This window comes from Vicugna pacos, chromosome 10 (assembly GCF_048564905.1).
Source record: "Vicugna pacos chromosome 10, VicPac4, whole genome shotgun sequence".
In the NCBI taxonomy this organism is placed as follows: Eukaryota; Metazoa; Chordata; class Mammalia; order Artiodactyla; family Camelidae; genus Vicugna; species Vicugna pacos.
The window spans coordinates 11468198-11484548 of NC_132996.1; the positions used below are offsets into that span (position 1 = coordinate 11468198).

Sequence of the window (16351 nt, forward strand, 5' to 3'; positions counted from 1 at the left end):
GGGTTTGTTGAAATATGTTCCCACTATACCCACTTTGGTGAGAATTTTTAACCTGAATGGATCTGAATTTTGTCAAATGCTTTTCTGCATCTATTGAGTTGATCATGTGATTTGTATTCTTCCTTTTGCTATTGTGTTGTATCACATTGATTTGTGAATATTAAACCATCCTTAAATCTCTGGAATAAATACCAGGTGTACAATCCTTTTTATAAATTATTGGATTCTGTTTGCTAGTATTTTGTTGAAGATTTTTGCATCAATATTCATCAAATATTTTATTTTAGTGTCTTTGTCTGGTTTTCAGTTCAGGGTAATGGTGGCCTCATAAGAAGAATTTGGGAGCATTTCATCTTTTTCAATTTTTTGGAATAGTTTGAGAAGGATTGGTATTAGCTCTTCTTTACAAGTTTGGTAGAATTCCCCTGCGAAGCTGTCTAGACGTGGACTTTTGTTTGCTGGGAGGTTTTTTTTTTTAATTACAAATTCAATTTCACTGCTAGTGATTGATTTGTTCAGATTGTCTATTTCTTCCTGATTTAGCCTTGGGAGGGTGTATGTTAGTAGTAATTTCTCTAATTCTTCTAGGTTGTCCAATTTGTTAGTGTAAAACTGTTGGTAGTATTCTATGATTTTTTTGTATCTCTGCAATATTGGTTTCTATTTCTCCTCTTTCATTTCTTTCTTTTTTAAATTTGGATACTTTCTCTTGTTTTTTGATGAGCTTGGCTAAAGTCCCCAAGTTGCTGGAGCAGAAGCCGTGAAGGCTGGGTCTGAGCTTACTCCATTCCCTTTAAATGTGTGCTCTCTCTGCTCCCAGCACCGGCACCCCTGCCCCAAGGGGAGTAGCGCTGGAGCAAGAAGGGCTGGAGCGGGCACTTGGCATGAGTCTGGGCACAGGCTGTGGTGCTTTGGTCATAGTCAGAGACCTGAACTACTTCTGATGCATTTTCTGGATAAGCACCAGAAATGGTTGTCCCTGCCCTGCTCAGATGCTGCTTCGGGCCTGAGCCTCCTTTGTGTCTCACAGCCAAGCTTCCCACTTGGTCACAGTCGTCCTCACCCCAGTGTGAAGCTGTGTCATGAAGCAAGTGGGCCTGTAGCAATCGCTAGGCTCAGGCCGGGGTGCGTGCGGGGGAAGTCACGGGAAACTGGCCACCAGCACATGCAGTTTCAAGCCAGCCTCTCTGCCCTGTTTCCAGTAAGCAAGCGTGTGTGCACTCCTCATGAGCAGAGACCTGGCTTCCACGGCCCTCCTGTTAGTTCCACTGGCCCTCCAACCAGCCTAGAGGACTAGTCTTCCCAATATCAGACGCCAGGTCTGAGGTGCACGATGTGGCTTGAATCATTCAACCCCAGGGAGGGTCTCCGCCTATGTAATCCTCCTCCTCTTCTGAGCCGCCTCCCAGGGGCACAGGTCTGGACCTGACTGCTTCCCTTCCTTTCCTACTTGATTTCGTTGGATCTTCCTTACAGCCTTGGTTGTACAGAAGTCTTTCTGCCAGTCTCAGGTTAGTTTTCAGAGCGAATTGCTCCACATACAGATGTATTTTTGCATCTTCCTACTCTGCCATCTTGTTCTCCTACCTCTAACCATTTTTGTTGACTCCACACTCTGGCAGCCATTTGATTTCGGACTCTTGTGTGTTACTCTCCCACCTTGGGTAACATGCCCAAGACTAATGAGAATCTGTGTCATCGTACCAATTACAAGGTGGTTTGCTATCGCTAACAGCTGACAGAAGAGAGACAGAGAAAGATAATTAACTAATTCCTCCTACATGACGATCTTGGACAGGAATGGCTAGTGTTTTACAAATGAACACTTTAGACAGTCACGCATACAACTTGATTAGAGAGACTTTGCTGTATAATGATTACCTCCAACTGTCACTCAGGTTATCAGACATCATGATGTTATTGCAAACCCAGGGGGAGAGCATTTTGTCAGTAACTTTCTACATTTATGATGTACTGTGATCTTTGCTAGTTCAAATTTTGTGTTGCTTCATCTAAGGCTGATAAAGTGCTTTAGAAGTATTAACTAAGTTTCACATCTCTGGGAGTTAGGGAGGTTTCACCATACCTTGTGAGGCTGAAGCCATGAAGTATTTCACTCGGGACTGAGAACAATACTCAAGAAACCAAAATTAAGATAGTTAAGGCATTGCAAACATTTTCACTTCAAATGCGACTATGACTTTCCTTTACAGGAGGGAGAGACATTTTTTATACCGTGCATTCGGTTGGACTTCACAAACTCCTTGTCCTCCTTGTCAACACTGAAGGGACGCCAGGTAAACTTCTGAATATTTTCATCAAGATACCTGCTCAGATTCTCATCAAAGACTGTGAAGAGCAGGTAAAATTCCTTGTCTATTCCTTTCTATGGGGAAGACAGAAATGACTATTAAAGTACAGCTTGGAGGAATTCTTAGCCCTACTTTCAAAGTTAACACAAAGAAAATTATGCTCAATGGTAGCCCTAGATATATTGGGTCATTTTGTAACTCAGGGTTTTGGACATGATTCTGATAAATTCACTCTACATCCCCTAAGATCACCTTTCTCATTATACCTTTCTCCCTCTCTGGGTGACCTCCTCAGAGGAAGTAAGTCCCTGCTCAGAAGCTCTTCTGCTCTGTTGTACTCCTGTTGTCACGTCGATCATCACTATCTTTCTTTCCTTCCCGTGGTCTCCGTGTCCTGGTCCTAGCCTCTCTCCCTGACCTCATTCACCCCCTAGCTTATTCCAGCAACCTTGGCCTTTGGCTCTTCTGTGAACACACCAGCTTCATTCCTGCCCTGGAGCCTTTTCATGTGCTGTCCTCATTGTCTAGAAGGTTCTCCCAGGTCTTGCTCAGTTCACTCTCTACTCCGTTCAGTTCCCTGCACAAACATCACCTCCTCAGAGCACGCTTCCCTGGCCACCCCATCACTCACCTTCCATCCGCCTGCAAACTCACTCAGTTCACTTTAACTCACTTTAATCTTCCTTACAGCATTTATCTCCATTTGTAAACTTATTTTTTTGACTGTTGTCCCACTACAGTGTAGGCTTTGTGAGAGTAGGCAAGTTTGGGGTTCCTCTGTATCCCCAGCTCGAAGAACAATGCCCGGAAAGGCAGGCACTCAATACGTGTTCTTGAGTGAAATAATGAATGTGTGTAACTCATGGACTTTGCTAAAGTATGTGAACTTGAGTTGAGATTGAAGAGACTATGGATTACTTCCCACTGTGTATATTCCTAATCCGTCCATCTGAGCTTGTCTGACCACACAACTTCCTGCATTGCTGAAATCTGCTTTTCCTTAAAGCTGAACCAGAGAGGTAACTCTATGTTCTGTCCCTCAACCATCTTCCCATCCCGACACACTCCCTTCCAACCCACCCTTCACCCCTGCCTGCTCCAGAGGCATCCTCAGCAGTGCCATCTGACCACACCTCTCTCCTTAAACTGGACAATCTCCTCTCTCAGTGACGGGTCCCAGCCTACCTGTTCGGCCTCTTCTCTTGGCCCTTCCCTCCTGGCACTTGGACCGAAGCGAGGCCAAGTTCCTTGCAGCAAACTGAACTTGCCATGTCCTGCAGGGCTCTGTCCTTCATGCATAGAGCCCCTCAACTTTGATGGTCTGCCACCCTATTCAACCTCAACGTCCAGTTTAGGTGCCCCACTTCCATGATGTTTTCCTAACTCTTCATCAAAGACATGGGTTCTCTTTGCTTTATGCTCTCATATACCTCATGTACACTTACTGCCTTTATCACATGGTGTTTTAGAGGGCAATAATTTAAGATTGTGGGCTATGGAAAGAAATAACGTAGGTTTAAAAATTTTCAAAATATAATACAAAAAATTGAGGAGGGGGGAAATAAGGTATCAAATATATTTTAAAAGATCCTGGGTTCTATTGCCATTCTGCTTACATGTTGTGAAAACTGGGGCGAATGACTTGTTTTTTCTGAGCCCTAATTCCCTCATTTGCAAAATGAGAATGTGAGTAGTCCCCACTTCATGGTTTTTCTCTTTTTTTGAAAGTTAAATTAGATATGGTAGGTAAAGCCCTCAACACAACATCCAGCAAATACTAAGTACTCAGTGTACTTAGGATTGAGGAAAATCGCTTTTTGTTAACTGACTCTTTATTAGCATCTAATCTGTCGTCATATTTTTTTATCTTGCTCACATATAACCCTAAGAAGAACCTGGTGACCTCTGATGACCTACCTGTGTCCCATCAGCACTGAGAACGCCCTTTTTACAGACTAGCAGAGGCCCTACGAGGCCAGAGCTGGTGTCCTGGATTGGCTCGACTGCTGAGAAGTAAAGATAGGTCAGACACGGGGGATCATCAGCCGTTGGGCTCACGCCTTCAGGCACCGTCCACCTATATGTGAAGGTTTCACCTGGCTTAACATGTGCCCCTGGCTTCAGAAATCCTGAGGAGATAAATGATACAGTTACTCAAAGCAGCAGCCGAGAGCACTAAACTTGTCAGCCTGGGTCTTCCAGCCCTGGGTGCCTGTCTCTGGTGATGCTTTTGGTATGACAGCTGTTTTCACTGTATCCTACCAGCGAGCTCACTGCCACAATCTGCTGTTTTATGAGATAGAAACTTATATCGAAAGATTATCTTCTTCACATTTGGTATCTTCACAGATACTACTTCTTACTCAAATACTGGGTTTAGCAAATATTAAAAGAGTGACAATTACCCATTTGATATATAAATCTATAAATGTAAATCCATAAAAATATCATTGAGTGCCTCCTGTGTGGAATATATTATACTTGACCCTGCAGAGGATGCCCCAAAAAGTTAAGCAAGAGCCCTGTCTCTAAAAGAGTTTGAAATCTAGACAATGGAACTAGGAAATAACCCAAAAAACTACAAGTTAGGGGAGGAAAGTGAAGACCCAAGGTAACAAAGCTGATAAATGACAGACCTAGGATTCAAACTCAGGGCTGTCTGATTCCAAAGACTTTGCACTTAACCCTCACATTGTACTGCCAAACAGACACACCGAATCTCTCCAACCAGACTAAGCCAGAGCCTTTCTGCATCTTGTCTGGAGCTTTGCAAATAGGTGCCCAGTAAGTTTGCTGAGTTAAATGATAGAAAGTGTAGACATTTCAGCTGTCGCTAGTGTTCCTTCTGTATATGCACACACAAGTCATTGTGAGCATGTGACCAAGGAAGAAAGTGCAGGTACAAGAGATGTTCCTGCAGCAGGAAAAGGGGAAGGTGGGTCTAGGGAGGAGGAATTCTTCCTCCATTCCTTCTCTGTTCCCTCCCCATCACCACAAAGCCTACTCTGGACCAGGACTAGCCTCATACTTGGGCAGGAAGAAGTATCCCAGGCAGGCATGATGTCTGTTGCAGTGTTGGGAAAGCTTCCAATGCAACCAAGAGATTCCTAAGCAGTATCATGAATGCAAGGATGGTTCCTGCGGCCGCTGGGCAGAAGCTGTCTTTCTCACATGTAGAGGGCCTGTGCTACCCACTCTGTGATTGGGAGAGGCCATATATGATGCTGAGCACATAATATTGGTTTTAAATAACTATCTGTCAACAGATACAAAGCAAAGACCACGTGCAAGATTTTGATTTCAGTAAAACATTGGAAATCAGATCTCCCCCTCAGCTTTCACCCAGAATCCCATGCAACCAACAGCAGAAAGAAGTGGGGGTGACTGTGAAAGTGGCTCACTTTGACATTATTGTATTACTAAGGGGAAAAGAAAGGCATTAACATTGCTTAAGTACCTACTGTGGGCCAGACCCTGTCCTGAGTTCTCTCCTTCCCTTCCCAAGGTGAATGTCATTATTCGCATTTGATATGTGAGGAGAATAAGGTTGAGAAAGTTGAAACAACTCCCCGAGCTCACAGGGCTGGGAAGTGAAGGGGCCTGGGTTTGAATCAGTCTGTCCAGGTCTAAGTCCTTGGCTCACTCATCCTGTTTCCTCCCAAGGCCCAGGCTGAGACTTACCATCGACATTGGGGGCCGCATCAGAGGCCTTGTCATAGATCACACCGTGGGGCAAAATACTGTAGACCTTGTCAGCTTTGTTGGCAAAGGTCACTAACAGGGTATCACCAACCTCTGCCTTGATGACAGGGCCTGTAAAATATTGACAGAAGGAAGGAGAAGAGGATGACAAGACAGAGAGACGCAAACAGGAGCAGGAGAAGTCATTCCATGGTAGGTGCACGTGCCCTCCTGAAACATCTCCCCCATTCAAAACATGACCGATGGTTTTACCGTACCAAGAATTCCAAGGTGGGCTTCTGCCTCCGAGAGTCTCTTTCTTCGAGTAAAAGTCGCATCAATGTACTCTACATACTTGGCCTTCCAATATTTTCCTCCTATTCTGTTGTCCCCTTGTGTGAAGTAGAGCGCAGAGTCACTGTGGGAAGAAAGGGAAGCTGGCTGAGAATTCGTCTCTGCATGTCCACCAAGTGCCTTAATCATGGAGCTTCACTGTAATTATCTCTAGCCCACTCATCCACCCATCTCCCCAGAAAAGACAGCACAGTCTTCAACAAAGGTCCCAGGAATAGCCAACCAGCCTTGAAAGTCTTCAGAAACTGTTTGATGCTCAAGTTCACTTCTCTCTTAGCCACTGAACTTTCTTCCCCAGAGGTCCAGCAACCGAAGAAGGCACAGGTAAACTCCTTACCTACCAATATTGGAGTCCCAGAATGGTGTCCTACAAAGTAACAAAGAGCTAACTGCTTTCTCTGCAGAATGAGCATCCCTCTCTCTTGCTGGTGTCAGTGTGAATGGTCTCTGCATATAGTAAGCTCTTTGATGTCTGGCGTGACTAAGGAATGGAGTGTCTGGTTAATCAAACAGTTCAGCTAATGGAGAGTTATCATCTAAACTATATACATGAAATACCAACTTTCAACTCTGTGAAATACAGCAATACAACGTCTGACTAGTGCTATCTCCATCCTACTTTATTTCTATCAGTTGTACCATCACTCTGGCAGTCACGCAGGCTTTGTCTTCTTTTCCTGTGTCATCCCCTTCTCTTGTCCATCCTGACTTTGTAACCTGCTATTTTGCACCCTTTCTTTTCTTCACCTTTCCCCCCCATCTTTTCCTTTCCTTCCTGCCCACAGCCACAACCCCACTACATGCATACCCTCTTCATCTTGTGTTTGGACCATTATATGAACCTCCTAACCATGCACTTGGCATCCTCTATCTCATGTTGGCTCACTCAGGTTTGTTTTTTTTTCTCAACATGCACACTAATACATTACTCTTCAAAAGAGTCGCTTGCATTGTCATTTACCTAGTCTAAAATCTTCAGTTGCTTCCAATTTCCAATCAAATAAAGTTCAGACAGATTAGAGATCTCAGCAATTGATACCTAGTTTACCCCAATTCTCTCCCTACTGCTCTATGCAAATACTGGCTCCCTATGCCATTCCCCCACAATAGTCATTCACTCTCTGATCTAATCACTCTCTGCTTTCTGGTAGATGCTTTGCATTAAGCCCTCCCTTTACTATTCACTTTTATAAATTCTATCATTCATCAAGACCCTGCTTAAGTTCATTTCCTCCACAAAGTGTTTTTGCCTATTTTAGCTCTCTCTGAATGCCCAGCGAACTTCCTGTCTGGACAACTCATCTTCATCTTATCTGTAACTTGTGAAGTCAATTCTCTTCTCCTGTGAACTCAGCTCGTTTCTCCACCTGAGGTCAAGAACATTGTCTTGGACGTCCCTGCATCCCTCACGTCACTTAATCCATTGTGCTTTCATATATTACATTAAATATTGACTGACTATAGCTTAATATTTCATATTTTATAAGGTGCTTCAGAATTCTGGAAGGCTTCTTAAACATAATTTTCCACGTTAATTCTCATTACTCTGTTTATGGAAAAATATGGTCAACAGAGCATGTTGACATCAAAGAGTTTTGCATATATGGTCCACACAAATTCTTTAGGCAAGGCTCAAGTGCATCAGTTTGGTGGAAGAATGAATGAAGGAAGGAAATTTACAATGAAAGAAACAAAGGGTAGCTTATTGATCACAAGGAGATTTTTTTAAACATTCCCTCAGACATTAGGAGGGTTAAAGGACAATAGCAACACTTGTTGGTATCACACTGTACCTTTTGTAATGCTTTCAGACACCACTGCATGGTTCCACAATAGGAAGTTACAGGAGTCTGCATCCACCTAATGATTTGTTAGATTCCACTTGAAAAATACGATATGCAATGGGAGCCCAGAGAATATTATTCAGGTGTCACGGAAGGCTTTACTTAAGAGGTGACATTAGAGTTAGATTTTGAGGGGGAAAAAATGGCGTTGTACTAGACAGGGAGGAAAAGGAATTCTGAGTAGAGGGGGCTTAACATAAACCAGGCTATCCTTGAACCAAAAAGGGTAAACTTCCTTGGCCAGTTCATCTCCATTGAAAGAGAGTCCTGTCTTATTCCCTTTTCAAAACTGTCTGCTTCGTATGTGCAAAGGCCTTATTCTTTTCTCTGTCAGCTTAGTATTTCTCACATAGTGTGGTAGCTTGCACATAGTAGATGCTCATGAGATGTTTGATGAATGAATGAATGAATGAATCTAGTGCTTTGATTTGGCCAGCGAATCACAAAGCAATAAATAGCCTGCCAGTTCTCAGTAGTATATACATTTTGGGGCTCAGAGAGCCTTCAGTGATGTCATTATGCCATCTATACGGGGTGTGCTTACAAGAGCAGTGCCTGGAATACAAATGCAATCACAGTAAAAAGCCTAACAGACACGTCTCTTATAAGAGGCTTAGAAATACCAGCAAAGAGAGCTTACCTGCCAGAGGCATTGAGGGGAAAGCCACTGAATTTGTTATAGCCTTGAGGACCGTAATCCCAAAGAATTTTTTCAGCTGCTATAAAGTAGTGTCTCCGTTGACCCTTCATCTTGGGGTGAAAAACATCACTTTTGCAGTTACCAACGTTGTACTGCCCCAGCATACCAGCTGCAGAACAAAGGAAAACCATCAGCCAGGGTATAGATGCTCGCAAGAGAAATCACACAGGAAAAGATGGATAGATTGGACTTGGATGAACATTTAAAAGTTTTGTATGGGAAACAAAAACACTAAACAAAGTTAAAAGTAAAAAAATATATTGTGGGAAGGGGATATTTTAACATATATGACAAAAGGTGAATAGGTAAATACTTGTGACAAATAAGAAAGAAAAAAGTAAATACCCCAATAGAAAATGCGCAAGGGACATTTGTAGGTTATTCACAAAAGAAATACCATTGGCCCATACAAATGAAAAAAAAATCAACCTTAATAGTAATCAAGTGACACTGTTGTTCATTTATCAGATTGGTAAAGTTGGAAAGATTAATAATTCTTAGTGCTGGCAGATGAATGGGGAAGAGAGAATGCTCACACACTAGGAGTGAAGAGTAACAATTTCTAAAGGAAGATTTGGCAATACATGTCCATAGCTTTAAAAAAATTAAACTTTTCAACCCAGGAATTCTAAATCTAGGAGTTTTCCCAAGGAAACATCAGACAAAAGTACAAGCATTTCTGTAAGTTGATGTTTACTAGTATTGTTTATAATAGCAAAAATGGGGAAAATATAAGTGTGACACAATAGAATATGGGTTAAATAAATTGTAATCTCCTTATAAAGGACAGTGAAAGGATTAACAATGATGTAGTACGTCTCTATTCACATGTGAATATATTTCTGATATATTAATAAATGGAAAAAGTAAGCTATGGGGCAGCATTAATAGATAGATTTCATTTTATATACAACATACACATTCACATATTAAGGTCTAGAAAACAGAGAAGGAGCATATTCATCAAAATGTAACACTGTTATCTCTAGCTGTGATTACTGATTTTAAAATTGAATTATATGTATTTTCTAATTTTTCTACAATAACTTTTATCTGAGGACATGGACAATTTACGAAATACTGTATTTCAGTAATATTATTTCAGCTTATGCCCATAACTACTGGCCAAACTTAGCAATCTTACTAAATTCAAATGGCTGCTAATGCCTTGATTTTAAAACTAGTTTCTTCTCAGATTTAACCGCATGAGAACCTTTAAGAATTGGGATCTTGTGTGGAGAACACTTAAGATTTACCCTTTTAGGAAATTTCAAGTATACAACACAGTATTGTTGCCTGCAGCTATCATGCTGAATTAGATCTGCAGAATTTATTCACCTTGCATAAGGTGATTTCCAGTGTTATACTACACAGACAAAAAGTTGTAACCATGTGAGGTAATAGATATACTAATTAGCGTGAATGTGTAATCAGTTCACAATTTACACAGATATCAAAACATCAGGTTGTACACCTAAAGTATATGCAATTCCCACTTGTCAATTATACCCCAACAAAGCTGGTGGAGGAAAGGGTAACCTCGTCTTGTTCATCTTTGTTTTCTTAGGAGAGTGTCTGATTCATATTAATTGGGCAACTCAACATTTGCTGAACTGAATTTAACCGGAATAACTTAGCAGGCAAATGAGAAGATTAGCTGCTTAAGGTTGATGGGAACAAGAATGTGTTATGGAAACAGCGCTGCAGAGCTGCATCCCGGTCCCTGCAGTGACTATGTGTGGTTAGTCAGTATCCAAATTTAATCACCCATTATTTCATCTGTGTCTATCGCAATGACACATTTTCTCTTTCTATTCCTGTTTTTACTGTGTGAGGCCAGGCTTTTGCTGTGTCATAACTCTAATGTTACCAATACTCCCTTAATTGGCAGCCAGTGGCCAGAATCTCTCTGTTGAGTCCCTTCTGCACACAGACATGATATTTATCTTTCTAAGTCACTGCACTGAAGATGTCATAAGTGTGCCTAAGGCTCTAGAAGGCCTCACTATTACCTTCCAGACACAGTCCTTAGTCTTGCCATTCAGAGCTGCTCCTGCTGGGGCCCCATCTGCCTCTCTAAGGCTTCTCTCTCATCACTCCTCTGGCATAGCCCTGAAGACCTATTCAATGTGGTCCCAAGGAACCTGGACCATGTCATTCAACAGGTGTTTAAGTCAACAAATGTTTATCATTCCCCTTTCATAGGACTTTGCATCTATCATTGGATTTTGTCTCAATATAAGGAAGAATGTCCTCACAGAGCAGCCCAGAGGTGAAACAAGCTGCTACAAATTACTTAAAACAGAGGTCCAAAAGGAAATTTAAGAATTGGATGGGGGATTGGTCAAGATTATCTATAAATTCCTTTCCAGTGCTAAGCATTTATCATTCTATTCACAGTTGCTCATATAGAACATGTGTTTTTCCCAGTTCATGTTGCTTCCTCTGCCTGGAAAGCCATTTTTCCCCTTCTTCATCTATTAAATTCCTACCCATATTTCTAGGCTCTGAGGGGGACCACCTCCACAGGAAGCCTCTCTGATTGCTCCAGTGAAGTGACAAAGCACTTGAAGAGCATTAAGCATTCTGCCTCATATTTTATTCATTTTGTAAATGTCTAACTATATCTAACTACTAGATTCCAGGTTCCTAGAAGGTCTTATTTCTTTCAATCCCCTCCTACCTAGTTCACAGGGAAATAATCATAAATATCTGTTGATAAAATACCAACTAAGCATTGTACACTTTCCTGTATGTCTACTATTTAATTAAACACAATACGTACAAGAACGTATCCAACAGCAGGCACTGAAATGAGCACCGTTGACTGTGTGGCTTAATTGTACCACTGTAAGCATCTCCACACTGGTCTTTGCCCTACTTACCTTGGAGGTGATCGCTGACTTGGCAGGTTATCATCCACTTCCCAGGATTCTGAGCTATCATCTCTGTGGTCAGGAAGGTGGCTGGGAACAGGTTGACAACATCAGTCCGATGCCCTCTGCTGATGAAGGTGTTACCATAAAAATAGATGGAATGGATGTCTATCTCATTCCCCATCCCAAACAGGTGCCAGGACACCGATTCACCAACGCACATTTCAGGCTCCGGGAAGTTTCCAAAGAGGTATCCGTTGAGTGCTGAAAAACAAAAACACTGGTAGAAGAGACTCCCATGCAGAGGGGAGCAGAACCAGAAACAGTGGTAATATATACTCTAGCACAGCTGAAAAATCAGCACAGATTACTGGTTGCAATGTTTTTGTGCAGAAAAGCACAGCTTCTTTCATAATGTAGTCTCAGAAAAGAATGAAAGGCATTGGTCTTTTTAAGAGAAAAGCACTTGGTGAAAGTGATCAGCAACATGAGAACAGCCTTGGAGCCGCCACATGAACACCATGAGATCAGGAGTAAACAAGTGTGCTGCTCATACTTCCAGGATGGCTTGGCCACCTCCTATCTTCCACCTCTATCTGCATATTTACTTTCCCCACCAGATCTGTTCCTTGCAGTTAGAAACCCTGTCTTATTCATCTTATAGCTACCAGGACCTAGCAGAAAAGCTGACACATAGTAGCTACTTAAAGGGACAAAGGGTGTGACAAGAAGGAAAGGAAAAGAACTGATTTGAAGGGACTTATGAGACATGTTACTTTTCCCCCCCTATTTCTCCCACCCCCAATCCTTGCCTCTTGTAACCACCAGTCTACTCTGTACTATGAGGTTGGTGGGTTTCTGTTTGGTCGGTTGGTTTGGTTTTGGTTTTTTGTTTGTTTAGATTCCACATATAGGTGAGATTATACAGTACTTGCCTTCTGCATCTGACTTATTTCACTTAGCATAATGTCCTGAAGGTCCATCATGCTATTGCAAGTGGTGAGATTTTATTCTTTCTTATGGCTGAGTAATACTCTATTTTTTTCTTTTTCAGTTTTATTAGGTAGAATTATTACAGTTCAACTGCACATATATGTTATGTTGCATGTAAATACAGATATACAGTATACTGCACATTTTTTTAGTTTACACATATGTACTATTCATTGTTTCTAAGAACAGATTAGAGCTTTAGCTTTTTACACTTACATAGTTATCAAAGGAATAAAGCCAACTACAAAATAAGAATCAACAGAATGCGGTAATCCAATCATAAAGGACAGTCAAATGTGCTTACACATATTCAAGAAATCAGTCATCTAAGTTATAAATAATAAGTAGTTCATTTGTATTCTTATTATTATCATTTTTAGATTCCTCATATAAATGATGTCACATGGCATTTTGCTCTCTCTTCTGGCCCATTTCACTTAGAATGACGATCTTCAGGTCCATCCATATTGCTGCAAATGGCATTATTTTATTCTTTTTTATGACTGAGTAGTATTCCATTGTATATATGTACCACATCTTCTTTATCCAGTCATCTGTTGATGGATATTTGGGTTGTTTCCATGTCTTGGCTATTGTAAATAATGCTGCTATGAACATTGGGGTGCATTTGTTTTTTTGAATTTAATTTTTCTCCAGATATATGCCCAGGGGTGGGATTGCTGGATCACATGCAATAGATCAAATCTATGTTCAGTTTTTTAAGGAACCTCCATACTGTCCTCCATAGTGCCTGCACCAATCTACACTCCCACATCCATTGATAAACACTTAGATTGTTTCCATATCTCGGCTATTGTAAATAATATTGCAATGAACATTGGGGTGCATACATCTTTTTGAATTAGTGTTTTCATTTTCTTCAGATAAATACCCAGAAGTAAAATTGCTGGATCATATGATAGTTCTATTTTAAATTTTTGGAGGAAATTCCATGCTGTTTTTCATAGTGTTTGCACCAATTTACATTCCCACCAACAGTGCAAAAGCTTTCCCTTTTCTTCACATTCTCACTAACACTTGTTATTTCTTGCCTTTTTGATAACAGCCATACTAACAGGATTGAAGTGATACCTCTTCATGGTTTTGATTTGCATTTCCCTGATGATTAGTGATGTTGAGCATCTTTTCACGTACATATTGGCCCTCTGAATGACTTCTTTGAAAAAAATGTTTATTCAGACCTTCTATCTATTTTTTAAATAGGATTGTTTGGGGTTTTTTGCTATTGAGTTGCATGAGTTCTTCATGTATTTTGGATATTAGTCCATTATCAGACATATGATTTGCAAATATCTTCTCCCATTCAGTAGGTAGCCTCTTCATTTTGTTGATGGTTCCTTTACTGTGCAGCAGCTTTTCAGTTTGATGTAGTCCCACTGGTTTATTTTTGCTTTTGTTGCTCTTGCTTTTGGTGTCAGATTCAAAAACTTACTGCCTATGTTTCCTTTTAGGAGTTCTATAATTTTAGATCTTACATTCAAGTCTTTAATCCAATTTGAGCTAATTTTTGTGTATGTGTAAAACAGTGGTCTAGTTTTATTCTTTTGCATGTGGCTGTCCAATTTTCCCAAAACCATTTATTGAAGAAACTGTCCTTTTCCTCCTGTATGTTCTTGGCTCCTTTGTTGTAAATTAATTGACCTTGCATGCATGGGTTTATTTCAGGGCTCTCTATTCTGTTTCATTGATCTATGTGTCTGTTTTTATGCCAATATCATACTGTTTTAATTACTATAGTTTTGTAAAATAGTTTAAAATCAGGGCATATGATATCTCCAGCTTTGTTCCTCTTTCTCAAGATTGTTTTGGCCATTGAGGGTTTTTCATGGTTCCATACAATTTTTGGATTATTTGTTCTATTTCTGTGAAACATACCTTTGGGATTTTGATAGGGATTGCAATGTATCTGTAGATTGCTTTGAGTAGCATGGGCATTTTAATGATATCAATTCTTCCAATCTATGGACACAGAATATCTTCCCATTTATTTGTGTCTTCTTCAATTTCTTGTATTAATCTCTTCTAATTTTCAATATATAGGGTTTTCACCTCCATGGTTAAATTTATTCCTGGGTATTTTATTCTTTTCAATGCAATCATAAATGGGATTTTTCTTAATTTCTCCTTCAGTTAATTCATTATTAGCGTAAGGAAATGCAACAGATGTGTATTGATTTTGTATCCCTCAAATTTACTTAACCTATTAGTTCTAAGAGTTAGGGGTTTTAGGGTTTTTTTTATATATAATAGTATGTCATCTGCAAATAGTGACAGTTACTTCTTTTCCAATTTGGATGACTTTTATTTCTTTTCCTTGCCTAACTGCTCTGGCTAAGACTTCCAATGCTGTTTGTTGAATAAAAGTGGCAACAGTAGGCATTCTTGTCTTGTTCCTGATCTTAGAGGAATAGCTTTAAGTCTTTCACCACTGAGTATAATGTTAGCTGTGGGCTTGTCATATATGGGCTGTATTATGTTGAGGTATCTTCCCTCTATACTCTCTTTGTTGAGTTTTTACCATAAATAGATGTTGAATTTTGTCAAATGCTTTTCCTGCATCTATTGTGATGATCATATAATTTTTAGCCTTCATTTTGTTATTGTGGTGTATCACTTTAACTGATTTGTGTATATTGAACCATCCTTTCACACCTGGAATAAATCCCACTTAATCATGATGTATGAACCTTTTCATATATTGTTGACTTGGTTTGCTGATCTTTTGTTGAGGACTTTTGCATCTATGTTCATCAGGGACATTGGCCTGTATATTTCTTTTCTTTTCTGTTTCCTTTGTGTGGTATCCTTGTCTGGTTTTGGTATCAGGGAAATGCTTGCTTCATAAAAGATGTTTGGACGTGTTTCCCCCTCTTCTAGTTTTTGGAGGATTTTGAGAAGAATTGGTATTAATTCTTCTTTGACTGTTTGGTGGAATTCACCAGTGAAGCCATCTGTTTCTGAACTTTTGTTTGTTAGAAGGGTTTTGATTACTGATTCAACCTCCTTGCTAGTAATCAGTCTGTTCAGATTTTCTGTTTCATCGTGATTCAGGCTTGGTAGGTTGTATGTTTCTAGGAACTTATCCATTTCTTACAGGTTGTTCAATTTGTTGGCATATAGTTGTTCATAGTAGTCCCTTATGCTCCTTTTGTATTTCTGTGTCATCAGTTGTAATATCTCATCTTTCACTTCTGATTTTATTTGCAGCCTTTCTCTTTCTTTCTTTGTGAGTCTAGCTAAAGGTTTGTCAATTTTCTTTATCTTCTCAAGAACCAGCTTAATTTTATTGATTTTTTTAATTGTCTTTTTAGCATCTATTCCATTTATTTCTGCTGTAATCTTTATTATCTCCTTCCTTCTAGTAATTTTGGGCTTCATTTGTTCTTCTTTTTCTAGTTCCTTGAGGTATAAAGTTAGGTCGCTTATTTGAAACTTTTCTTGCTTCTTGAGGTTGGCATTTATCACTATGAACATCCCTCTCAGAACTACTTTTGCTGCATCTCACAAATTTTGGTATGCTGTATTTCCATTTTTGTTTATTTCAAGGTATCTTTTCTTTCTCTTTTTATT

At 40.1% G+C, this 16351-nt stretch overlaps 1 protein-coding gene across 8 annotated transcripts in view; it reads right to left on the reverse strand.

The window, feature by feature from the left end:
• Positions 1-16351, reverse strand: part of HEPHL1 (hephaestin like 1) — a 76972-nt gene that overhangs the window by 29634 nt on the left and 30987 nt on the right. For all 8 annotated transcript variants that reach the window (XR_012076423.1, XR_012076421.1, XR_012076422.1 and 5 more), the window contains 6 exons: positions 11777-12031; positions 8832-9000; positions 6272-6411; positions 5994-6125; positions 4230-4441; positions 2236-2386 (listed from right to left, as the gene is read on the reverse strand). Coding sequence is in view for 5 of the 8 variants with exons in the window: in XM_072968961.1 (XP_072825062.1) it covers positions 2236-2386; positions 4230-4441; positions 5994-6125; positions 6272-6411; positions 8832-9000; positions 11777-12031 (1059 nt within the window). In the remaining 3 variants the exon portion in view is untranslated. The remainder of the gene's footprint in view (positions 1-2235; positions 2387-4229; positions 4442-5993; positions 6126-6271; positions 6412-8831; positions 9001-11776; positions 12032-16351) is intronic.